This window comes from Nannospalax galili, unplaced genomic scaffold (assembly GCF_000622305.1).
Source record: "Nannospalax galili isolate Female #2095 unplaced genomic scaffold, S.galili_v1.0 scaffold207, whole genome shotgun sequence".
NCBI lineage: Eukaryota > Metazoa > Chordata > Mammalia > Rodentia > Spalacidae > Nannospalax > Nannospalax galili.
This window is the reverse complement of record NW_008358517.1, coordinates 5,143,569-5,170,621: the sequence shown is the minus strand read 5'-3', so window position 1 is coordinate 5,170,621 and position 27,053 is coordinate 5,143,569. Positions and strand designations below refer to the sequence as shown.

At 40.2% G+C, this 27,053-nt stretch overlaps 1 protein-coding gene across 1 annotated transcript in view; it reads right to left on the bottom strand.

Moving 5' to 3' along the window:
* Positions 1–27,053, bottom strand: part of March11 (membrane associated ring-CH-type finger 11) — a 128,443-nt gene that overhangs the window by 7,975 nt on the left and 93,415 nt on the right. The window contains exon 3 of the mRNA XM_008821770.2: positions 11,646–11,838. Coding sequence (XP_008819992.1) covers positions 11,646–11,838 — 193 coding nt within the window. The remainder of the gene's footprint in view (positions 1–11,645; positions 11,839–27,053) is intronic.

Sequence of the window (27,053 nt, the reverse complement as noted above, 5' to 3'; positions counted from 1 at the left end):
TGTGTGCCTGTGTGTGATATTTGTTTGTGGGTATCTGTGATATCTGTGTCATGGCACACTTGTGGGGACAGAGGACAACTTTATGGAGTTAGTTCTTTAACTTTATGCAGGTCCTGGGGATAGTCTGCAGGTCAGCAGACTTTTACAGAACACACCTTTATCCCCTAAGCCTTCTCATTGGCCTAGGTGTGATTCTTTATACAGAGAATTTTTATTAAGAAATTGTTTCCCTCAAAACAATTTAAGGAGAAAACAGAGTTAAGGTATATTATTGTTTTCCATTCTCTTCATTAATGTGCATGTTTTTGTTCTAATTATGAATAAATGACTGAAGACTTCAAGAATACCTGTATCTCTTTGGGATTTCAGGGGGGAAACTTGTTAAAGTCAGTTCCTCCAATCTTCATGCTCCTTATATTTTTGTAGTTTGTACAGTTTTGCATTATTGTATAGACAAGAACATTGTGTAAATTTTTTGAGCTTAGCATTGGAGGAGGAGGTTTTATTCACTATAATGGTCACATAAATATTCTGAGTCTGTGTACAGAGTCTCAGGAGCAGCAGGAATTCCAGTCTTTGATTCTGCTTCCAGTCTGTGTGACCCTGGTTCTGGGGAAACTGCTCCCTCTGCCCTTTACATTTCTCATTCCTGATGTGACAGTGACAGCAGCATATATACCTCATAGGCTGTCGTGAGGGTCATGTGTGAAAACTGCACAGACCACAGTGACTATGACCTCAGAAATCACCAAAGACATGTTTTTAAAAACTGTGTCTGTTTCTTTGGAAGTAGTTGAAAACATGTAGGGTCTCCGCTCCTTTGCTGGGCTCTTTGGTTCCTGATGATCCAAGAGCTTGTGTCCCTTTCTCTCTCAGCACTCAGAGTCTAAGCCATTATTTGGAAAATTGGTCATGGTCACATCCTCTTAGAAAGTTCTCACAAAATAGCACAAAGCCAGGAAATCCCCGAAAGAGAGGAGTGTCAGTTACAACAAACTATCTCCAGGTTTGACTTTAGGGAACTGCTTCATCTGTGTCTTCCTGAATAAGGGCAGTTGGATCTTCTTGTAAGAGTTTGACACCACTGCCACATAATCTGATTTCTTCTTTCTGTTCTCAAATTGATTTACCTTCTTTCATGACTTCATCTTATTTCACAGTGCATTAGAATACACTCAGAGCTCTCTATTGTTGGAACAGCTGTTCCCAAGTTTCAAATGTTTAGCAATCACACAGCCACCCTTCTAGGAAGGAGAAAAGTCACTAAGTGTGAATCTATATAGCATATATCCACAAAAGACATGAACTTATACCCACTCACCTACTACAACAATCACAAATCATCTGTTCCCTACTGTTGAATGAGTACAGGGTCCACAGACACGCAAAGTTCCTTACCCCATCCTGGACTGTCGTTCTAGAAACAGTACCATCTCCAAGCTCTGACTCCATTCCATTGCGGACAACATACTCCCCTTACCCACTTTATTCACTTCAGTGCCCGAGCCACCTACACACGCACACACACACACACACACACACACACACACACACACACACACACCTCTTGAGGTTGCTTGATGTTGCTTGAAAGTTCTTTGTCAATGTGCTTGCATTTTCCAGCACCTGTTCCTTCCCTAGGAGCCAAAAAAGCTCAGCCCACCCTGCGGTTATACTCTTATTGCATGAGGCCAGGTGCATAGCTGATCTTGCTACTCTGTCTCCCAGAAACTCTGAATCACCAAACCTCATCTTAGGCCAGACCCACCACTTCACCTGTCTGCACCTGACCCTCTTTCCTGTGGTAAAAGTGCCACCTAGCTGTGTCATGCATTCACCCTGCTGTGGCCTTGGAAGAGTAATAGGTCACCCAGCAATTCTTCCTGTCTCTGAGGCTCAGCCTCATCTTCCTGTTCAGTCAGCAACCAGTCACCATGGGCATCACCTTCCTCAGACTCCTCTTCCCATACCATGCCTTCTCCAAGCACATGCCCACACCTCCTATCTGACTGAGAAGTAGAGGCCACCTCAGTGGCATTCCATCCAGCTATACCCACCCTTCTTTCCTCAACCACAAACTCACCCACACGATGCTCAGCTCGCTACACTTCCTGGGATATAAAGTTGTCCCTTCTCTTCCATAGATCTTCACTCTTCTGATTTCTACCAGGCATCCCTTCTCGCTATTACTCTATATCTACCTACCATTAAAATGAACAAACAAGCAAATGATTCTCCTAGAATCTACACTCCCCTCTAGCCTCTACCCTCATTTAACCTCCTTTGTCAGGCAGGATTTGTGAGCTCATGCTTTGAGCTTCCTTCTGTCCATCTTCACACTCCTGCAATCTTTCCGTTCTCTGTCCTTCACCCACACCACTAAATCCTGACTTTACTCCACAGGCCGGAATGGCTTCTGCAGTTTGGCCACTTGCTCCCTCCTCCCCTCACCTTACCCTTCTTTGCCCATGCTCCCATGCCCTTCCTGTCTCCTGGGTACCTCAAATGGAAGATCTTCTCACCCTGATCACTTCCCCTGCAGACACTGGTTTGAGCTACCAGAAGTAAATCTCTATTGCCAACCTCTATCCTGAGCACTAGACTTGAAACTCCAGCTGCTTAGTGAACAACATTCCCTTCTGTTTCCCAGAAATTCCACAGAAAGAAAATGTCCAAGAGGAATCTGTTCTCCTTCTCTCCTTTTGGCTTCTTCTGATAGTCCATCCTTCAGGGATCAGCATCAGCCTCTGTGAGTCACAGCTAAGGCACCTTCCCTTTAGCCCAGCCCCCAACTCCTTCCCATCAGCACCACAGTAATCACCATATCTTTTGATTGGTCTCTTTGCACTATGGTGGTTTCCCACTAGTCCCTATGCAAGTCTAATCTTAGGTTATTCCAATATCTTTTTCACCCTTCCCAGCATGACTGTCTTTCTCCACACTTATCATTTTGAAAGAAATTTCTTCAATATCAGGCTGATCAGTCATACTCAGGAAAGCATTTCTTAGGGTATCCTGAACTTTTAGCTTGGTCACATTCCCAAGCTCTACTCATTGGCTCCTTCCACATGGACAGGTTCCATATATTCATGGCTACTTCCCCAGAAAGCATCTGTTATTCTCGACACACGAAACTTCATAGATATGAATCCTTCAGAATGGTGTGTGCTACCACGCCTGTGACTCTGACTGGACCCATTCCTACTTCCTGCTCTTTCTTTCAATTTAGTTCAAGATTTTCTTGTTCCCCATGAGCTTTGCTGACCCTAAGGATGGATAATCTTCCCTCAATGCTTCTCACAGAAACATGTGCTAATGCTTTTACTTTTTATATCATTTTCCTGTACTTTGGGAGTAATACTAGGTAAATATGCAATGCAAGTGACATGTGGCTCAATAGGTAACTAGAGTCTCCTTAATTAGACTGCCCTTGTAAAAGAGAGATAGCCAAAAGGGTCACAGTTTCCTATGAAGAAAAATAAAGTCAATAATAATAATGCACGGTCTTGTGGCTCTGCTAATTATGAATTATGGTAATGTTTCTTCAAAAGAAGTTGAGCTTTACAAGGTCATGTAAAGTGAAGGCTTTCTTGGGATGGTATCTTTTTTTTCTTCCCCTCATGAGAGACCTGCAGGCTTAATCCGTGTTAAGTGATCGTTCCAACATGGCAAGGGAAGGCAAGTAGCAAAAACAAGTTCCCTTCTATTTTATTTCCTGGGGTGCAGAAAGCAACGATATCACTAATAACCAACCATAATAATAATCTTTAGAGACATTGGTAAACATCACTATGATTAAGGCATAGAAAATCTTGTAATTCGTACCTCCAGAGAAAAGAGATGATGACCTACTTCTCAAAGCACACAAAGTATAATGGTCTGTTTTCACTAACCCAATTTGAATTGCACAGGGTCACTCTGCCTCTGCCCATAGCATGCAACCCAAAGTGTGGTCAAAATCTTTAGCATGAGAGGCTAGGATTGTTGTGCAGGATAGACTCAGATTGTGTTTCAGGATGCCTGATTGCATCAGACTCTTTCTGAAGGAAGCAGAGGCATTTTCTGGGATCTGAGGCATGCCAGCCTACTATGAAGTCAAAGAATAATGATAGGTCCATGTAAGGGGATTCTGCTCCATCAAAAGATGAATCCAAATGAGGTAGCAGAACAGGCATATCTGCAGTAATCACAGCTGAACAGGTCACAGGCCAATCATACAGCCTACCTCCACTTGTGATAGACTTGGAAGGGAAACTCAGGGGACTCAGGAAAAGAGCAGAAGAATATTTCTGTCCTTCCCACAGAAGCAGCTTGGCGAAGGTCTCCTAAGTAGCCAAATTGTGGTACTGAGGGATGGGGTCCCTGATCAAATTATAGTTCAGGAAATAGAAACACTTCCCGGAGCAGAAAATTATAGTGATGTGAGCATTCAAAAACTCCAGGGCTAATCAGCTTTTGTGGTTATTATGCCAAATAGTGTTTAAGTTGAGCTTATGACTCACGCAGACTTATCCACATCAGTGCTTCCTACAAAACTTAGAACCGAAATACAGCAACATTTCCTAAAACCCGCCTCCAGCTATAACCCAAAGCATCAACTACACACTTATGCAGCCTTCTGCACCCTACTCTATGGCTGAATGTTGACCTATTGCCTTCAAAGCACTGTTTTCTTGAATAACTCCAGAGACTCAGTTCCAAGCTGATAGAACTAGTGATGTTGGTTGACTGTGGTGGGGAGAAGGATGGGGTGAGATAAAGAATGGATTTTGGACTCCAAATATTTTGTTACAGAAAAGTATCTACTTTGCTTATTAATTCTTTTTGAAGAAAATTGTTAATAATTTTGAATGGGGAAAGCCTGCCCAGATTGGGTCACCCTGGAATTTGTGTGTGTGTGTGTGTGTGTGTGTGTGTGTGTGTGTGTGTCTGTGTGTGCGTGTGTGTGTGTTTGGGGGAGGGGGTGGGCTGACATCTATGGGGTCTATCTCCAACAAAGAAAGGATCTTCAGTGTGGAGGTAGTGCCTACCAGACCATGCTAGATTCTACTGGTCCTGCCTCACCTAGGAAAGAGCCTCCTCTGTTCATCAGTCCCAACCTCATGTATGTACAGCAGTGCCCCCACAGGAACTAAAAAGTAGGGTAAACATACTGCTTTTTCTCTTGGTTATTTTCCATTATTCATTTGGAACAAACTGGTGAATTATCTATATACCCATAGATATCTTACAGCTTTAAAAGCTGTCCTCTGTAGACAGTGACCAAAGGGATGTGTGCTTGAAGTCCTTTTGGTGCCTAAGAAAACTTCTAAATGATCACGTCTCAACTTCCAGTGATAATGTATTTCTAACTCTTTTCTCTTCTGAGTAGATACATTTTTCACATAAAATACTTAAGAAATATTGTCAACTTTCCATAGAGAGGTGTCAAAAACTTTCCTCCCCCTTTTTATATGCCTGTAGAAGCAGAGGACAATTCTCAGATGTCAGTCCTTTCTTTCTTTTTCTCCTACATTTGGAGGCAGGGTCTCTCCTATTTTTGCCATTGGTTTTATCAGGTTAGCTAGCCCATGAGCTCCCAGGTGACTCTCCTGTCTTCACCCTATTTCCCACATGAATTCCGGGTTTACAGATGCACACTACCACACTACTGCCCACCTGGTGTTTGGCTTGGAATCCAAGGATCAAACTCAGGTCATCAGGTGTATTTAGCAAGAACTTTAACTCACTGACTCCCCTCCTTCCTAGCCCTATTTTTAGTTTTTCTACCTAGAAAACAGTTCACACAGTTAAATATTACCTTTCACTTTGAATGCTAATCTAAAAAAAAATCAATTAAAAAATTTTCAGAAAAAGGATCATGTTGGCCCTTAAAATGATAAATATATGTCTAATATAATCAATTAAATACTGTCTTATACTCCTCACTCTGATAATATATAATTAAATGTGAATCTATTAACAACTACAACTCTGGAGAGTTTTTGTGTTTCCTAAAAAGCTTCAGCCAGATGAATGTTAGACAATGAAAAGTTCATTTTCAAGAGGGTTACTATGATAACTACAAGAATTGTTATGAATTTAAATAACTACTCTGACTGAAAATATAAGAAAATAAAAGCTTATTTGGGATAATATGAAACTGTTGCAGAGGAGCATATTTTCAGCATTGACTATAATTGATACAATAAGAAGAAAATATTTTGATCTAATTGTCATTTTAGCATATCTTGGTTTACTTTTTAGAATTCTTTTAAACAGTATAGAATGAATAGTCCTATTAAATTTATGTCATTATGTCAAAAGAAATCTGAGAGACATATTTGGTTCCTGCTAGCACAGTAGCACGGGTGCAGATTCGAACGTATGTATCAACAACCCCTCCATTCTACGTTCTTGGGCCTTGGTTTCAAAAACAAACACAGAGAACAAAAGCAACAGATCAGCCTTTTAGCTGCAGAGTCAAGTAAAAGAGAGAGACTGTTTTTCTTGCAGCATTTTCAGAAGCACCCTCTACACTAAACAGAAACAAAGAAGTGAACGTCCTTTGGTGTTAAGACACAACAGAAGCAGCTGACTCTGGAGCTCCCCATCAGGCTAGAGGGTCTGAGACTCAGGCAGCCTCTCCCTCCCACCTGCTGGTTCCATCTCAGGGAGAAAACACGATGGATGGTGTTTCTGTGTCTCCGCACATAGCATTACTGATCTCCAGAAGATTCCAGGGAAGGCAAGCTGTTCACTGGCATAACCAGAGTGGTGATCCTTATTTTCTTGGATAAAACTGTCAGACTGGTTTAGTTATAGAACTAATTTGAAGAAAATGACTCCGGTCATATTCAATATAGTTCAAACCACTAATGGAGATATCAAAAAGTGATGGCATCCATGGTTGGCAAGGGAAAATGGGGCTTTTGCTTTGGAGTGTTGCATATGGTAAAGCCCAGGCGGGAGATGATTTACAAACCATTTTCAAAATTCAATACACAGGACTAGGACTTAAATCAGAATTTCTGTTTTCATAATCTTGTAAAAATAGTTAAAATAGATGTCCATTACAGTACTATCTTTCATGGAAAAGTGGCATTTAATAACAAATATCCTTCAGTTGATAGGTGAAATAAATCATAGTACACTCAATGGGGAAAAGTTTTAAGATCACAGTGTTGGATGGAAAGGGCTATTGCTGTTCATGTTTGTAGAGTGTGATCTCATTTGCATGAAAACAAAATATCTCAGAATTTGTGTGCCTATATGAACAAAATGATCTGGAATCTCTCCATACATGAACAAAATGGTCTGGCGGGACATCAGTGTTAAGAAAGGGCATTTCCACATAGGGTGTGCGCAGAAGATGGGTCAACATGGTCTTTTAGGATTATAGATTTCACAATGATAAACAAAAGTAAGATATATGGGCTTATTACATACATAATTAGAAATATTTTAAAAGAGCAAAGTCAATCCACGTTTTTAAATATGGCAACCATAACCAGTACCTTCCCATATTATCCCAGAGAAGAGCACACCACTCTTTTCCAGACATGGGTCTGCCGCTGACTGGGATCTGCCACTGACATATAATGCTGATTAGATTAGGTCCATCTCTATTCGGGAATCCTACTAATGGAATAATAGGGTTCTAGTCTGTTGCTTCTTCAACATGAAACTAAGCTCACCCATGCCATCACTCCTGCTGACACTGAAGTGACTTGGAAAGTGCTTTCAGTTTTTAGGTACAAGTCAACTGACTCTCTGTCCTCACCTGTCCTGGACTGTCCAGTTTAGTCACTAACAAATGTGTTTCTCTTGCAGCACAACCTTAGAATCACACAATCAATGGACATGTTGTTCTTCCATTTCCTTAATGTGCAAAATGTGAGAAACTAAATTCCTTGCCCAATGCCTGCTCCTTGCCCCTGCACTTGCTCTCTTTTTCTGGGGTTACTAATCTTCCCCAATGCACTGTACAAATCTTCCTGGAAAATACAGAACAAACTTGTGCTGCTTTACACTTCTTCCTGAGTCACCACTGCTAGCTACATCTCAGAGATTTAAGTCGTTTCCATGAGTGGTCCTGTGAACAATCATAGTTGGACTGACATTCATTTAAATATTTAAAAGAGATTTTCAAGTACAGATTCCCAAACATCTTTTCACATTTTAACAGAAATAAATTGCATAATAAAATGTAGGTTGAAAATATAAATCAGACTGAACTCACAGAAATATCTTTTGAATGTTCAGTAACAGGAGAGCATCATCTCGAGCATGTCTCCCCTTTGGGGCTCTCTGGTCAACAACCCTTTCTCTCTCTTCCCTTAGTCATTTTGGTCTCACTGTCACTTTACTCCTCTCTCAGAACAAAATTCAGTTATTGTTGAAGAACTACAGACTATTTATGCCAACAAAATGAAATGTGTTAGTGGAATCCTCTCGTTCTTTTTATTATTCTGCCATTTGGAGTCAATGCTGTCCAATATGGTAGCCACTAGCCACATAAGGATACTTAAGTTAAGCTTAAATTAATTTAGACAAAATTTAATTTAAAATTTAGTTCCTCATTTTTACCAGCCACAATTCAAGTATTTCACAACCAAGCTTATTAGCAGTGTGCATGGTATGAAACGGCACACACATGGAACACTTTCATATCTACAGAAAGTTCTACCTAACAGTCTTGATCTCAATATTTTGACTTAGACCCTCAGAATAATTTAAAATATTAATAACAAGACAGAAGCTAAATCTTGAGGAGAAAAATTATTTAATCATGAATGAAAGTAACAAACATATTTAATGTGGATGGAAATTAATAATCAGTTTAATTCCTCAATTAAAGGCATGCTCCGAGGCTGAGAATTCGGCTCAGTAATAGGACACTTACTTGGCAAGCCTAAGGCCCAAGCTTTGGTTCTAGCCCCAGAAAATAAAAAAAGTTCTATAAATCTTTAAATTTCTGTTTAATGATTCAATTTCTTTGTAAACACTGTATAAAATGGCTGAATGATAATATTTTTTATTCTAGAATAATCATCTATAGATTTTTCTGGATTACTTTTTAAAAAGAACAATCAAACTGTTCCTCATTTAAGTCTGACCAAGTTTGGAAAGCTTGAGAGAGAGCCCGTCCAACCATTTTTAAGCCTTCTGCATGCCAAGCGAATGCTGCAGTCTTCAATGGTGGGAAACGTTTCATCTCTGCATTTGTCCAAGATCAGCCATTCAGTGTGTTTGCTTATCACTTCCTCCATGAAATCTGCCTGGAACTTCCCCTCTGTATCACCGAACCACCATTTGCCTGCCCATGCCTGCCTGTACCATTACATTCCAATTTCATGTTTTCATACCCATCTTCTCTGTCAAACTAAGTAACAAACAGTGAAAGAGAAGTTCCAAAGAATTAAGTTTATTCTGGAATGGCATTCCGCTGGGAAAGATGGCAGTGGCTTTCATGTCCACGAAACTGCAATTCATAAAATGAGTGAATATTCAAGCTTCAAAAGAGGAGCCCAAATACGTTATAATTACTGAAAGATCACTACTAGTTCTTATGTCTGAGCATAGTTCTAAAAAGCTTGGTTAAAATGCTCACAGTAGCAATCCACTTGATTATAACTCAGCAACAATTCATGCACATTGAAAAACTCATGAAAACAAAATCTAACCGGGAACTATCTGGTCCTTCTCAGCACTACAAAGATATGAGGGAAGTTCCTCGGAGTTTTCCCTACAAATTAAATCGCAAGCCTAGAGATTCATAGTGCTGTCTCTTTATTGTATTTCTCTTTCCTTTAAAATTGATTTTAACTGGTACACAAACACACAAAACTGTGTATATTAATATACATCATATATCTAAAATGCACATATGAGCAGATATGCATTGTGTAGTGTTTGAATTCAGGATGAATATATCTGCCTCCTCAAGCACTTTTCATTTGTTCACGATGAAAACCTTCAAAACCCTTTGCTTGAGGCTTACAAATTGTTCCCTTTAATATCGATGCCGTATCACATTTTAGAACACACGCATTGGAGGGATAAATATTTCTTTGAGCTGGTTGAGGAATTGGGTATGTAGATTTTGCTCTTTAGTTACAGCAATGCCCTAGAGATTAAATTTGAATAGAGATTAGGAATTTCTAAACTCTTCCATATTCATTAGCACAGTTAATGCAAAGTGCTCATGTGCATGATCAGTCTAATTAGTCAGGTAACTTCTGCTTAGTTTATCGGTCAACATTTTCCTCCTTTATTTATTTTTCATTCTGGCCTGAAATTTGGTCGTTTTTTTCCTTATTAGCCTTGTATTAGGGACAAGAGAGGAAAAAAAGGAAAGGAACGTTGCAATGACTATATGTTAAATATATACAAAGTTCTTTTTTAAAAAAATGACTGAGGATATGGAAACTTCTAGTTTAAGTAAGGCTCTAGTAAGCAAAGACAGTAATTTAAGTGATCAAGAGTTATTTCAGTGTTTCTGATTTATGCAAATATGTCCAACATATCATTTCTAATTAATAACAATTATTTCGCAATCATTGTCTTTATTTAGACCTACATGGTAGGGATTGCTATTCCCATTTTCAAGGATCAAAAGACAGAGGATGGAGAGACGAAACCAAGGCCAGGATGAGAAAGCAAGTCATTTGATCTACGCTCAACATCCTTTCCCTGGGACCTGGGTTTTCATGCTTCAGTGTCCATCAGCACTGTAGAAAGCAGGTGAAACCCAGATGCCAGCTCCACCTCTCAAGTTTCTGATTGAGCGCACGTCTGGGATGGGCCTGACAATGTGCATTTCTAGGCAAGCTACTGGATGCTACTACTGCTGGTGGTTCAGAGATCTCACTTGGAGAAAACTTTGCTTTAAATCATGGCTACCTCCTTCTTAACTTCTTTTTACAACCCAGGAGGCTGTGAAACCACCTCAAAGCTGGCAACTTCTCCTAGCAGGGCTTCTCCCACCACCATCACCCCAGTCCCATAGACTGTAACAATCACAGTGTCTGCATGAATCAACTTCTGTTGATTGGTCAAGTGAAACACAAAACTAACCTTTGCTGTGGGGTCTATGTAGCTAAATGCATCATACAGTTCCTCTTCCAAGTCACCAAGTTTATTAAGTACAATGAGATACAAATAAACAAGAAAAACTGTCCCCGTACCCATATCCCTAACTTTCCAAGGGACGCTTTATATCCCCAAGGGAATTTGAGCCTCAATCATAAAGCAGGTATTTGTGGAAACTGTCTTTTCCCCATAGCCACAATCTTGATGCTAGTATTGGCCCACACTTCGTCACCAGCATTCTAAAGGGAATGATATGCTCTTACTTCTTAGAAATAAAAGACAGTCCTTACATTGTCCCAAATAATTTCTTCAACCAGCCCACTTTCCTTTCAGTTGTAAAATACGCCACATTAAATGAAAACTATCCTGTTGTTCTTGTTTTTGTTTTTCAAACTATACTGAAAGTGGCCAAATTGTGGGAACCTCCCCTACTGGTCCTAGAAAATTAACTGGAAAATCAAGATAATGCAAACAGCAACATTTTGTGTATATAAGATCCAACTTGTAAAAATGCAAATGCTGAAAGACATATATTACTGACAGTTGGTGAATGTTTAACATCACGGTCTTACCTATGCATACTAGATCCATAAAACCATACATTCCATAGCAGATTTGAAAAAGGATGTCCTTCCTCTGCCACACTGCATAGGGGCTGAAGGCTGACCAGAGGAGCCAAGTCACACTTGCTATTAAGAACAGGGATCCTAGGATTACAGCAATCATCTGAACTTTCTCAACCAGTGTTATAGAAATGCTCTGCCACTAAAAGAAAAACAGAGGCATGTAAGAAAAAAGTTCTGTATATAATTAAAAAGAAAAGAAAAAACATTTTTCAGTCCTATGCTTCTTTTCATAATGCCCAACCCCATTCAATCTGATCAGCCCCCAAGTGAATTTCTCCCTTATATCCCAGCTATAAAAAAACAGACAAGCAGATAAACATTAATGAGTTGCCTTTAAGTCCATTATATTCATTAATTCACTTTCTGAAAGCTTAATCTGGTTTTACTCCAGATAACACCACTGAGTCTGAATGGTTGGAGAATATTTGATACCTGGGAATCACATTATTATCTTCAATACATGCTTAATTACATGCTAACAACACATGGTGAGGACTCCTCTAAGCCATATTTTGCTTTGCCTTAACATATTTCATTCTTAAGAAAGAGAAAATTCATTCTTCTCCTTGTAGAGAAATATAAAATAAACTATATAAGATCATCAGTGAAAAAAAAATCATTGGAAACAATACATACTAATAAATAATCATTATATGGGAACTACAACATTGTTCTTTATGTCATCAATATATTTTATATACTTAGAAATAACTGACTTTTATTATCCACTGGGTAACCCATGGAACATTTTTATCAAGATTTAGAATTTGTACACAAGTGCAGTATCTTAGAAACTCATGAATCGTATACTGGCACATAGGGAGAGTACGGTGATACCCTAAATATCAGTATTTAAGAGGACCTGCAAGTACTCATGTTCTCCCTTTCATATGTTTGAGGAAAAAAAGCAAGACTAGAATTGTTCTGATGGATGGTCAATAAGCAACCAAACCCAGAAGGGAAAAGCTCAGGCTGTTCATCTGAACTCCAGCGCTAAGACAGCCTTCTCAACAATGAGCTAAACCAGTCAGTGTCCAGCCAATAAACCTGAGGTTTCCTAAAGCTCATACTTACCTGAAGTCTGAGTATATGCCTCCTTCAGCAGCAAATCTGCCATCATCTATAATTTCCCTTCATTGTTTCTCTCTCCGTCCTCCCTCCCTCCCTCCACCTCTTCTTCCCTCCTTCTCTGTGTCACACACACATCATCAGTAAATAATACAACAATCTACTTGAAATATTTTAAACCTGCACTTGAACTTCAGTATGCATGGATATTACTAAACTATATTTGTTACAGATCATAATAAAAATCATGTACTTTAAAAAAGACAGAACACTAGGCAGTTGTTTAATAAGCATATTGCTTTTCATTTTAATGTGAAATTCCTTTTATTTTTTATTTTTTTGGCTGTGACAAACCTGAACGAATAATAAACTAGCTTATACTATTTTATCTTTACAAATGAATAATGTTGTATCTCAAGCATAATTTTTGCTTTTCTCCTTATCTTCCAGAAATAATTAGGAAAACATTAATTCCACCTGCTGGGTATTTGAATTTTAAAACATCTTAAGTTTTGTGTTACCAAGCATTAATGTCACTTGTTCTTGTTTAGTTTGAATTTGTGTTAAATTCTGCCTTAAACACAGGACAGTAAGCAACACTGAAAGCTGGCCACATCCTAGCTGAATGTTGCCACACTAAATGCATTGGGCCCTTTATCAATGCATTCATTATACGGTCTCAATCACATAGCCCAGACTTTTCTGGAATTCACCATCCTCTTGGTTTTTTAAATTTTTATTTATTATTTTTATCTTATGTTTTTTACTGTATTGCCTACATGTGTGCAAGTGTACCCATGTTGTGCAATGCCCACAGAGGCCAGAAAAGGGCATCGGATTCCCCTGGAACTCAAATTATAGACAGTGTTAGCCATCATGTGGGTGCTGGGAATTGAATCCAAGTCCTCTGCAAGAACAGCTAGTGCTATTAACTGTTGAGCCATCTCTCCAGCCCATCCTCTCATTTTATAGCTTCCCAAGCATCAGGAAGTCAGTCCACTAACACTGAATCTAAAACAATTTGTATAGTATGTCTCTGTGTGAGTGTGTGTGTGCTTCTGTGTGTTGAGTGTAGTGTGTCAGTGTAGTATGTGTTTATGTGTGTGTGTGCCTGTCTCTCTGTGTGTGGTACGTGTCTGTGTGTGTCTGTGTGTATCTGTGTATTTGATTTTCATTTGGTGTTCAACATGTTAAATACATATGTTTGAATCACATGAGTTCTAAGTAACCAAAGGTGAGTGAGGCGGACTCATGGAGAATGGTCTTCTTCCCTAGTCTTTATGATGTTGCAGGGCCATTATGTAACTTCAGTGGAGTTAAATTTCTATCATCCGGTGTTCTATAGTTCATTATACTTAGTGTCTACTAATTGATCCAAGCTTGCCTACAAAGTCAATGCCATGCCAGTATGACAGCTGCAGGCACAGTACGCTATCCTTAATAGATGTCTGGACTTGGGAAGACTGTGATCTGACTGGCAGCTTCCCAGGACACAGGAAATGGACTGGTTACATTATTTCTGGGGTATGAATCATCTAAATTATAAGTCAAGCCTCTAATCCATGAGGTATATATAGCTGCCTCTTGGCAGACAAGGTGAATGAGTAAGATACAGTTGCCAGGAGCAGGAAATATGGGCACGTCACCTTGTTTGGGTGAGGCCCAATTTAAAGTGAGGCAGCTGGGAAAGAGGAACAGCCCTTGATTCTAGTCCCCTGCGAGGTCAGCTACTTACAGTTATCATGGACACCGTCTGTTCGTGGTTTTTAAAGCTTATTTTTAAAGAAGGATAAATTGTGCATACTCTATACAAATGAATCATTTGAAATTCTCTGGTTATGTATCTCTCTGCTAATTACTTTATGCACTAATAATGCAAATGAATTCTAAAATACATAGATGTTCTTCATTTGCTGACAAACCATAAAAGTAATGTTATTTCACTGAATAACTATTGAGGACACCAGTGAAACCAAAATTATCACGTGTGATCATGAACATGGGGTTTTTCTTTGGGCAGTGACGTGGTCTTGGTAATTTTTGTGACCGCCCTATACAGTGCTCATATTTCTACCATTATATGCTAAAAGGAAGATTGTCTCACTCCTTCCCTGGGAAAAATAGCTCTGCCTTCCACAGTAGGAAACTCAGCCAACATCCTTGTTCTCACAAGTCAGGAGTAATCCAAAGGCTGAGCTCAAAGACCACTAGCAAGAAAAATAAAAGAAGATGAGTCTCATACGGCTTATCTTTCTACCTCAGAGTATCTAAGGAGTAGATTTCAGTTTGTAAAATACTTTGAAACTTGAGCAAAACTTTTCAACGATGAAACATATTTTTCTCCTCTAGAGATCTGCATATGGTTGCACATGCCTGTAATCCCAGCACTCAGGAGGAAAAGGCAGGAAGATTGCCACAACTCTGAGGCCAACCTGGTCTACACAGTGAGTTGCAGAACAATTAGGACTCTATAATGAGACCTTATATCAAAAGGATTCTCTTCCCCTCCTTTTGTTTTCTCTATCTCCATTTTTCATTTAACTTTCTTCCAAAGTATAGACAGGAAAATAGTGTAAGAGCTAGATTGTCTCTGCATACTTACTATTATTGTTTCCATATTTGATTGACATTCCTGAAAACCTGATCATCTCTGCACAACAAACTCTTGCGCCTACTATGCCTAAGAAAAGTGAAACTAGAAGGCTTCTCTGTTCCTCATTTCATGCACTCAAGGTAACTTAATAACTTATATTCACACAGGACCAAGATATGCCAGACACTGAGGAAGTTATATGTATTAACTCATTTAACCACTATGCCACAACAAATCTGTAAGGCTATTTATTACATTCCTCTTGGAGGAGGTGTGATGGCTGATATTATCAGCTTGACTGGATTTGCTAGGAGACAAGCCTCTGAGCGTGACTATAAGGGACTGTCTTGATTAGGTAAGTCTCTGGCCTAGCTGGTGCAAGATTATGTTGATTAAGTTCACTGAGGTAAGAAAACTCATCTTAAAAGTGGATAGCACCTTTCCCAGAGCTTGAGTCTTAGACTAAGTAAAAAGAAGAAACCCAGCTGAACACAAGCATCCATCACTCACTACTTAGTGGCTGTAGATGTGATATAACCAGCTTCTTAATCTCCTTCGGTTAGGGCTTCCCTGCCATGGTGAGCTATATCCCTGAACTGTGATCCAAAATAAACATTTATTACCCTAGGTTGCTTTTGTTAGAGTATTTTCTCACATCAACATAAAAAGTAACTAAAACATAAAATTGATACCAGAAATGGGTCATTAGCATGATAAACCTGACCATGGGATGTTTAGGCCTCTGGTACTTTTATGGCTGGAATGTAAAAGACTTTAGTACTCTGAGATAAAGAAAAACAAAACAAAACAACAACAACAAAACCCACCTCCCATGTCAGAACAAGAGATTAATGGGCCATTCTGGAGAACACATAGAACAGAATCCTAAGAGAAACATGGAAGGCAGAGGCCTGGTTCAGGAAATATCAGAGGGGAACAAGGACTCTACAAGGAGCTTGGCTAGGGGCCATCTCCTGATTAGTTTGCCTGTCAATGACACAGCCCAGAGTTATCTGAAGGGGTCTCAATAAGGGGATTGATTCAATCAGACTGGCCTGTGAGCATATCTCAGGGGCATTTTCATGGTTTCTAATTGATGTGGGAGGGCCCAGCCCACTGTGGGTAGCACCCATTTCTTGGCAAGGAGTCCTGGGCCATATAAAATAGCTGAGCAGAAGCTGAGGACCAAGCCAGCAAGCAACATCACTCTGTAGTTCTGTTGCAAGATCCTGCCTTGAGTTCTTGCCTTGGCTTCCCTTTATGATGTGCTGTAAGCTGTAAAATGAAGTAAACCCTTTCCTCCCCTAAGTTGTTTTGGTCATGATATTTATCACAGCAAAAGAAAGCAACCTAGAACAGACCATCTGTGTGAGATTTTGGCCAAGAATATAGCTTCACACAGCCTGCATTCTGAGAAGCTGAATGAAGGTGAATTTAAAGATAAGAGAAGAAATGCATGGTGGATGGAATTTCAAAACGGGGCATTCAGGATGTGGTGTAACTACATCTTATCCTTCTTATCCATGTCTACCATGAAAGAGAAAAAAGTTGTATGAAAATATATTTTTTAAATGAGCAGATTTTTGAGACGTAAAAGAGCTTAATCAAGTTGGATTTGGTCGTCGAGGAGCATGCTGAAAAGAGAGGCTCTAATTCTTAAGAGAAACATCCTGATATTCACTGAGACAATAGAAAATGTGCCTTAAAGGCATGATCCCATCCACTCGAAGGCTCAAACTTAGGAAATGAAAACTTACTGGAAAGGAGAGAGCCTGAACTGAGCACACTGCTAAAGGGGTTCCCTGATCCTCAAAAGCTACTGTCCAGGCAAGGGTTTCCCTGGGGGCAGGGCCTAATGAGACCAGGCACATCTTAAACTGGCAGCACTTGGCAGCAACATCCACAAAGTGCTGGTTTTGTAGTCATTAGAGATGCAAGATTTGAAGTCAGGCGTTGTGACACACACCTTTAATCCCAGTTCTTGGGAGGCAGAGGCAGGCAGATCACTGTGAGATCAAGGCCAGCCTGGTTTACTTAGTATGTTCCTGGCCAACTTGGGCTGCAGGAAAATGAGGCCCCAAAATGACCAAACAAAAAAATTAATAAATAAAATGTAAAACTGCAGAAGTCTTGGAAAGCAGCTGAAGTCAGATAGTGTGTAAGAGTCAACATCCACACAGGAGGCCTTGAGAAGCCATCGTATGAAGCAGTGATGGCAGAGCCTCATTTGCAATGGAGACACCAAGGTTGTGGAGACATCAGAACCATGAGATGTCAGCTAAGAAAAGGTGGGCGGTGTACTTGAAGTGGAGTAGACTCAAAAGAGGGTTGTATGTGCCCCAGGCAGTAGCATTGGAGGGGTGGGGCTACCTAATCCTTTTGATACCTAGTCAACTCCATCACAAGCTCCACATGCCAGACATGGAGCTATGGGTTTCAAGTATGCCCCACTGGGTTTCAGTCTTGCTTCGGTCTAATTATTCCTTGCTTTGCCCTCATCCTTCCCTTTTGGAATGGGAATGTTTATTCTGTGCCATTATATGTTAGAAATATGTGATTTTTTTAAGTTTTACAGGAGCTCACAGTTAAAAGATTGCCTTTAGTCTCAGATGAGACTTGAACTTTATATTTTTAAATAGTGTTAGAATTGTAAAAGACTTTAGGGACTTTTGAAGATGGACTGAATGTTTTTCTGCAATTAAGATGACCATGAGCCATAAGAGGCATAAGGTTATAACTTTGAAGTGATATATATTGTTGTCAAGTTGACAAGGAATGGGGTTGCAATGGCATAATGATCATTAACTTGACTGGATTTAGAATCACCTAGGAGACAAGCTTTTGGGCATGACTGTGAGAGACAATTTAGGTAGCTTAGTCTCTGGGAATGCCTATAAGTGATTATCCTGATTAGATTGAGGTAGGAAGACCCACCCTAAAAGTAAGTAGCACCATTCTCTAGCCTTGAGTTCTGCACTGCATAAAAAGAAGAAAGTCAGCTGAGCACAGACATTCATTATACTCCTTTCCTGGATATGGATGAAATGTGACCAGCTCCTTCAAATTCCTACTATGATGGGGTGTACATTTGATAAACTTTTTCTCCCTTAAACTGCTTTGGTCGAGGTGTCTTATCACAGTATCAGCAAAAGAAACTAAGACAAGAGGTCAGACAACTTTCCCAAGGTGATACCCGAGGCAGGACTAGAGTTAAGGCTTAATAATGAGCCCAGGCAGTCTGGCTCCAAGGATCGTACTCTTAACAGATTGTATAATAATTCCATTGAGCTTTGATGACAATTGATTTCATACATCCTCATCTTTGCAGTGGTATGATATTCCCCTGGTAAAACTCCAAGCGTGTCTTCTATAATTTATTGGGAGAGACTTCTACCTGGGCCCCTGGTTGAGCATTACCCACTGCTCCTCTGTGTAACCGCAGTCTACATTCCTAAAGGAAGAAGGGCCACTCCTCTAAGTTCCATCAAAGGGGGCTTTTAAGTTACATTTCTGTTGCTGTGATAAAACATCATGACCAAGGCAAAAGGAAAAATAAATGTAAGAGTTTATTTGGCTTCTGCTTCCAGAGGGAGAATCCATAATAGCAGGGGAGGCATGTGGGCAGGAGGTGTTTGGAGGTGGCCTGAGCACAAAGCCAAGAGCTCCTATCTTCAAGCAGACACAGGAACCAGGGAGGGCAAATCAGAAGTGGGCAAGCTGTATGCTCTTAAAATGCACCTCCAGTGACATCCTTCTTCCACCATGTCCACACCTCCTAAAGGTTCCATTACCTCCCCAAACAGTTCCACAAACTGGGGATCAAGCGTTCAAATACTTGGAGCTTATGGGGGACACTTATTCAAACCATCACAGGGACTATTCAGATAAGCACAAATAGTGCTCGGTACATAACTGTTACAGAAGGGTAAAAGAGAGTGATCAAACATGATCAACAAGGAGATAAGCATGGGGTGGAAGAAGGAACAGAGGGGCTTCTCTCAATTTAGATTCTTTTGACTTTATTCATTCTCCCAAATGCTGTTAATTACTCTGAGCATGTCCTTTCATGTTCTCCTACTAATACTATCTCTCTGGGCTCTAATGCTATGTCTACTACAAAATCCAGCCCTTCATGCTGCCATCTTCTAAGGAAGCCCCTTTCCTGTGGATTTTCCCCAAATCCACTGTTTTTCATCTGTTTAATTCTCATTCCTTTCTCACTTCATTTCAGAGAGCCCCGTGGTCTCTATGTGTTCCACAGACTACAGGTTTCATGACAGTAGAAGTTGAACCTTCTCTCTCCCTTATTCACCACCCTGCTGAACATACACAGCGACACCTGAAATACAGGCTACCAATACTCATTTCCATCATCTGTTTGGCTGGCAAGTGATCATGCCTTTTCGTATCTGTTCCATCATTGCTGTAGGATGAGATCCTGACTCTGGTTAAACCACCAATGAGTTAAGACCGTCTCCCAAGCCTGAGGTCTATCTAAACTGTTTTCTCTGCCTCCTGTATCTGCTGTTGCTCCTTCTTTACCTGCTTCAGCAGCCACAGTTTACATCTTAAAGGAAGAACAAAATGGACACAACCACACCTCTCTCAGAAGGGAAAACAGCAATGACTGAACAAACAACCTAGCAAAGTGGCAGCTCAATTTGACCTGAGCTCTCTGAAAAGCATCAACAAATACCTCCTGAGTCTGGAAGCTGCAGCTTCTTAAATACATCAACAACATAAGGGCCACTGCAAGGAGTTAATTCACTTTAATTTGAACAAATGTAGCAAGAAGTTAAACTCATAAAGTACATTTTCTTCACACTAAAATTGTTCAGAGGTTCTTACATCAGTTCCAAAAAAATAAAGACCATATATACAGCCAGAAATAGTATCACTGTGTGTGAAAGTCCATGTTAATTGTTTGCTTTTCTTGGGAAATTAGATAAGCAATTGCCCTGATGGTTGTTAACAGATTACTGTGACACCATGTTAGTGATCTTACAAAAAGATTATGATGAATTAACTCACTTGGGTTTATTCCTGCCTTCAGAGAAGAAAAGACACAAAGAAAAAGTGGGGGAATATTCTTTACAGCGATGACAAGAGACCAAGTCAAAATAAGGCTTAAAGTCTCCCCCTACCTCCAGCCAGTAAGACAAACAGTTGAGAAAAACATGTACACCCTAAGGTCTGGTTCCAGGAAATAGTTTAGGAGATGTGCCTGTCATCTCACTGTCTGAAAGAGTTAAAGCATCTTCTCAATTTAGAGCCCAATTTCCTTCCGGAAAACAATAGGTACTCAGAGGGAACCACGCTGAACTTGGAGACAGGAGTTTTGTTCAGGGTGCATTAAATCACTCAGTCTAAAGTTCTGTGTCATCTTTGTTTTCACAGGGAAGGCCAGATATGAATCACAGATCTGCAGTACTGTGATAGGTGGCTTACTTACCAGTGTCACCCAAGAGAACATCTGCTCTTAAGGAGTGTTGCTATCAGAAAAATAAAAAAGAAAATGAAGGTAACTGAACTCTATTTTCAATCATCTTTAGGTGGCATTTAGGTTACAGCACTAAGGCTAGGATTGGAAATGTGGACAGAACACAACCCAGTGCTGATTCAGGTTCACAAGAAGATACAACATCCCCTTAATTACAAGTCTGTTCTTATAGAGCTGCTTAATAGCTATAAAATAAAAGTGGCATTGTAGATTGGTCTGGATCATCTTTGCTAGAAAAGAATCTTTATAAACTGATCAGAGCTGATATAAAATCAGAAAGATGAAATCTGAACAACCCCTACAAAATCATCAGAAAACAGAACCATTTCTCTTTTAATTTATATGCATGACTGTTTTGCCTATGTGTATATAAGTATAGCTGTGTCATGCAGTGCCCTAGAAGGTCATAAAGGAATATCTAATCCCCCGGAACTGAGGTTATGGATTGCTGTTAGCCATTACATGGGTTCTGGGAATCCAGGTTTTCTGCAAGAGCAGAATGCTTTGAACCACTGAGCAATCCTCTCTAGTCCCCATGAACCAGTTCTTTAGAAAATTTAACAGTAACTTACTAAATAAAAGAAGGGTTATAAACACTGGCTGACCCTAAATTAAAATAAGTAGAAAATAGGAGAAATAACTGGATGACAATTAACTCCATAGTGTGATGAAATAGGTGCATGGAAAAATTACCTGACCAAAATGGACTCAAGAAGAAACGGAGAGCATGAATAACTCCAAGTAAAGTAAGTTCATTTATAAGCAAAAGCCTTCCACAAACAAACCAGAGGCACTTCTATGATCAGACAATTTCTTCAGGTGCTATCAAACATTTAAATAAAAAGTAGTAATTGATACTGTATATTTTCGTTACAAAATAAAGAATAGAATATTTGACAACTCATTTCATTACAACAGCTCTGACACCAAAACCTGACAAAACATTCTAGGAAAGAACAAATTCCAGGCCAATGTTTTTCACGAGCATGGATGGAAAAAAAAAAAAAAATCTCTTCTAGTAATGTATAAAACAATGGTGCTGGCAAACAAATGGAGAGATGGCTTGGCAGTAAATGTGTGAACTGCTTTTTCAAAGGACCCAAGTTCTATTCCCAGACCACATCAAGAGGAGATCACAAATGCCTGAAATGCCAGCTTTGGGGGATCCAACCACCTCGCCTACCGTCCATGAGCACAGGACTTACATGCACATACTTCCATACACACAGAGACACACATATACACATAAATAAAAATGAAAAGCTCAGGAATGCAAAGTTGATACAACATTCAAGTTGTGATCAGTGTAATTGATCCCCTCCATCAAGTAGACATGAAAAAAACTAAAGGCCTCACATAACACAGTAAAGTCATTGGGCACTCCCCCATCCATGAAGAAAACCAAGCAAAAAAACCATCCTAACATCATCAAAAGAGCATTTTCAGAACACAGTAGGATCATATTTACTTGTGAAAAAGAATGCTTTCTTTCCTTACATTGGGAACTAAGCTAATATATTCATTCTAACGACTTCCATTCAATTTTGAACTGGGTGTCTTAGTCACAGCAATAAGGCAAGAGAAGAAGAGAAGTGTTTAAAGACTGCAAAGGAAGAAGCAGGAAATTCTATCTATTTGCATGATTATCTGTATAGAGATCCTAGGGAATCTACAGGAAATATATTAGTAAATATATTAGTAGACTAATGAGTATTTAGTAAATTAACTTAGCATAGTCTCAAAACACCAAGCCTGCTACTGGGCATCTCCTAGACGTATGTTCTCTGTGCCTGACCAGATGTGCAAATCTGCAGAAGCCTCCATCTGCTGCAAAAAGAAGCTTCTTTGATGAGTACTTTATGGCATGATTGTCTGTAAATATAAGGATCGATATTTAGCATATAGTAAGAAGCTTCTTTTGTCTTGAGTGAGATATGAACGAGATTGGGTTTTCTCCGGGAACTATGTCCTCTGCTGCCATATGTATTTGGCTGAGTGTACAGTGCCAGGTGACATATCTACAGTTGAATCTCTACAACTAAAGCTCATGGAACATAGCAGAATAAGGGGTAGAGATAGGGTTAATGCACCCCTCAACTCTCACCAGTGAGGCTTCCTTGTACAGCAGAGTGCAATGCACACAGAAGGCTACAACAGGCCAAGTTTTGGAGAATAAAAGACTGCAGAGTGTAAGATGGGACTCCTATACAGAACCTCACCCACCCATGGCTCAGGGACCATTGAGGAAGAGGGGGCAGAATAAGAGGCAGGCCTGGTTCATGAACACAGAGAGGTGGAGGCTTCCAGGCCACTGGAGGCTTGCTCATGTGAGCCTGCAGCAGTGGTGCTGTAGAGCATGGAGCCCATGTCAGCTCAATTAAACAAGGGTGAGAAATAGGTGATGGGCCAGCACTAGACTGAGAACTATTTGAGACTGATTGCTGCTGGGTGAGGGAGAGTATGACTTACATATGACCACTGGATGGGCTGAGTCGACTCTAGTGGACACATTTACACTGAAGGACATTTAGGTCCAAAACCTGAATGAATAGGACTCAGCATGTATGGCAGAGTGACTGGAGTTCGGTGGGGGGATGGGAGAGGCATGGATGGGGCAGAGGATCTGGATTTGATTGGGAAATGTATGAAATTTAATAAGCTCAATAATAACAAAAAGAAAGAAAAAAATTAAAAAAAAACACCAAGCCAAAAAACAAATTTAAACATAGTCACATATCACAACAGAAACATTTTAAATAAAATTACAAAAATAATACTGTCTTAAAAACACAAAAATTATGAACACTTAAAATGGATTGGGGGGGTTGTTTTGAGATGAGGCTTCTTATGTAGCCCAGGCTGCCCCTTGAATTGCTATACATCCCAGGCTGGCCTTCACCTCCAGCTCCTCTATCATAGTGTTCCAGATGCTAACAGCGCCACACCCACATAAGAAGTGAAGTGTTTAAACGGAACATACAGGCCATTCCCAAAGGAAATTAAAGACTCAAATAAATGACAGTTATGCGTTAAAACGCACAGTTGTTTCAGGTAACCATTCTCTCTAACTTTGAATTCTAGATAAAAATAGGCACAAAATAGCATCAGAAAAAATTCTTGCTATTGTTCATATTTTTAAAGAAGAGATCACTCATTAAATATGATCTTCTATCAAGTGATGTCAATCATTCCAATTCTAATTCTTTTAGACGACAAAAGAAAAGAAGATTTTCAAATCCCTGGTTGGGCTGCATCTTCCACAGGAATCAGACAGCACAATTCTCTGAACCCGTCTCTTTACTCTCACTGCCTTGGCTACTGGAAGTGCATATACGTACTCGATTCAGTGTCCTGGCCATAGATCATCACTTCATTTAACTAAAATGCCTTGACTAATGTCATGTGATCACACACACAGGCAAAGGAGATGGGGAGCTTCTCAAGGGTTCCAGGAGATGGCAGGGTCCCACAATATTGGGCAGAACTCAGAGCACCAATGGGGTCTTTTCTTTCAGACACCTGAAAATCTCTGAAGGTTTGACAGGCCATGTCCCAGGACTATGATGATGTCCTGAGGATGGTTTGCAGCTCAGGGAGAATAAACTCAGTACTGTAAGTGAGGGTTGTACTGGGGTTTCTGAGATACATATCTAGAACCATCTGCCTGAGTCCTTCAGATTACAATGTAGGAAAAAACTAGACAGGGCTTCCCTTCAGGTTCAGATCCAGGACACACTAGTGTGCTTCACAATGGTGAAACTGGCTTGAGGCCACATGCATCAGCAGAGGGAATGAATAATACTGGCCAGGACCAAAGAGACCTGTAAGCCTGGAAAGTTCCAAATTCAATTCCAGAAGTGGAAGTCAATGTAAAGTGAGTATTTAGTTATTGAATGAGTCAAGATAAGCAGAGGCCTGGGATGTGGAACAGATTAGGGGGGTGGGGAGGGAGAGGCTTCTGGGAATGGCCAGGGACCAGGACACTCATTACTGAGTGAAATAAACCCTTCAGAGAACTGTCTACCCAGAATCCCCCCTAAGGAAATCTGTCTCACATCTACAGGCTCATTCTTTGAAAAGAGGAGGCGGATCCACAGACAGTGTAGAATCCTGGCTATCTCCAGGATCACAAGCAACGGGTGTGGAAAACAAATGGGGTGTTCCTTATAAGCAACAGGGAGGGATATCTGTACAATTGTTTCTTGAGAAAAATGTCCTGGAATGACTGAGAATAAGCAAGAGGGAACAATTGTCTACTTGAACAGTCTAAGTGTCATGAATTTAACAACTATAGAGTGCAGAGTCTAAATAAAGACACCAAAGATGTGGGAGCTCCCTGGAGGGAAAGCATATACATCATTATTTTCCTCCTGATTCCTCAAGAACCTCCCATATCTCATCTCTCTTGCTGAATCGTTTGGGTCATTGTTTTTGTACATGACCAGGTTCCAGATACAACAGCCAAATGTTGGAATAAAAAATGCATTTATCTCTTCATTTCTCAAAACTTTGTACTACCTTCTTTTTCCCTGTTTTAACTGTTTTTTTTTTCATATCAAAAGCAGGTATTATTCACTATTTTAAATCAGAGAAGTGTTCCCTAAGTGACAACTGATTAATACAGTTAGTCTTAGTAACTTGATTTGACTCAAAATGATTGAAAGGTATGTGTTCGTGTATAGTGCATTTTTGGTTCATAATTCCTGTAAATATTCAGCAGCATTAATTATATTTAAATACAGGGCACCCAGGGGAACTCGAAGTAGTATGTGATCAGAGTAGCATTTCTTTGTTCTCTCCACAGAGGCTTAAAAGATGCTTTTGCTGAAGGAGGCTATTAAAACTTTCAGTGCTTCCAACTTTGCTTTTAGTTTTCTTTTGCAGCAGGGTCTCTCTGTAGCCCCAGATGGGCTAGAACTTACAGAGATCTGCCTGCCTCTGCCTCCCAAGTGCTGGGATAAAAGGCATGCCCCCCACTCTTCGCCAGACTTTACTTTTGAACATAGTTTCCACTGATGGCAACTACCTTACCACTTCAGTCTACGGGAGCCACATATCACATACTTTGTGGTCAGAACAGTGCCCTTAGTAATAAGTAACTGTAGCATGAGGCTGGCAGCCTCTTCTGTGGGAGTTGTGCAGTGTTTCTGTCTCTTATGGGCAGGCTGTGTAATGTGCATAATGTGCTGGGACAGAGATAAAAGCTATGAAGTGGTTCTGTCACCAAGAACTTCATCCCATAAGGACCTCACTACTACTCTCAGAAAATGGCACTTGATGCAGCTATTGATAGTTTGGATATAGTTTTCTGTGTTCCCCAAAGTTTCGTGTGTCAGAAGCTTGGTCCTCAGTGTGGAGATGCTGAGAGATGGTACACTTGTGTGATGGCTAATCCTGGGTGTCAACTTGATTGGATCTGGTATTAACTGAAATGAAAGAGATTTTCTTGACTGGATCATCTAAAGCCGGAAGACACACCCTAAATGTGGGCGTTACCTTCTGATGGCAGCCCGTATAAAAGACCAAGGCAGAGGAGAACACCAGGCTTCTTGCTGCTTGCCTTCTCTCTCACTGGTGAGTTTGTCTTGCTGCTGTAGACTTAAGACTAGCTGATCTTTTGGAATTTGTCAGACTTTCAGTGCCAGATTGGGACTACCGAGATATCCAGCCTTGTGGACTGAGCAACTATGGAATCTCAGCCTCTCCAGTGTGGTGCAGCCATTGTTGGACTACTCAGGCATATATTCATTCTACCGGTTCTGTTTCTTTAGAGAACCCTGACTAATACAACTTGTAAGAGGTGAGGCCCAGTGAGAGGAAATGAGGTCACTGGAGAATACTCAGATGAGTAATGTGCATCCTGTCATGTTAGTTCTCCTAAGCATTTTATGATAATCTCCCTGACTTCCTGTTTTGTCATGTGCCCACTTCTGCACATACTATATTCATTCTACCGGTTCTGTTTCTTTAGAGAACCCTGACTAATACAACTTGTAAGAGGTGAGGCCCAGTGAGAGGAAATGAGGTCACTGGAGAATACTCAGATGAGTAATGTGCATCCTGTCATGTTAGTTCTCCTAAGCATTTTATGATAATCTCCCTGACTTCCTGTTTTGTCATGTGCCCACTTCTGCACATACTCCTGCCATTGTGACACTATTTACCATGAGGGCCTCTCCAGAGGGTGAACACA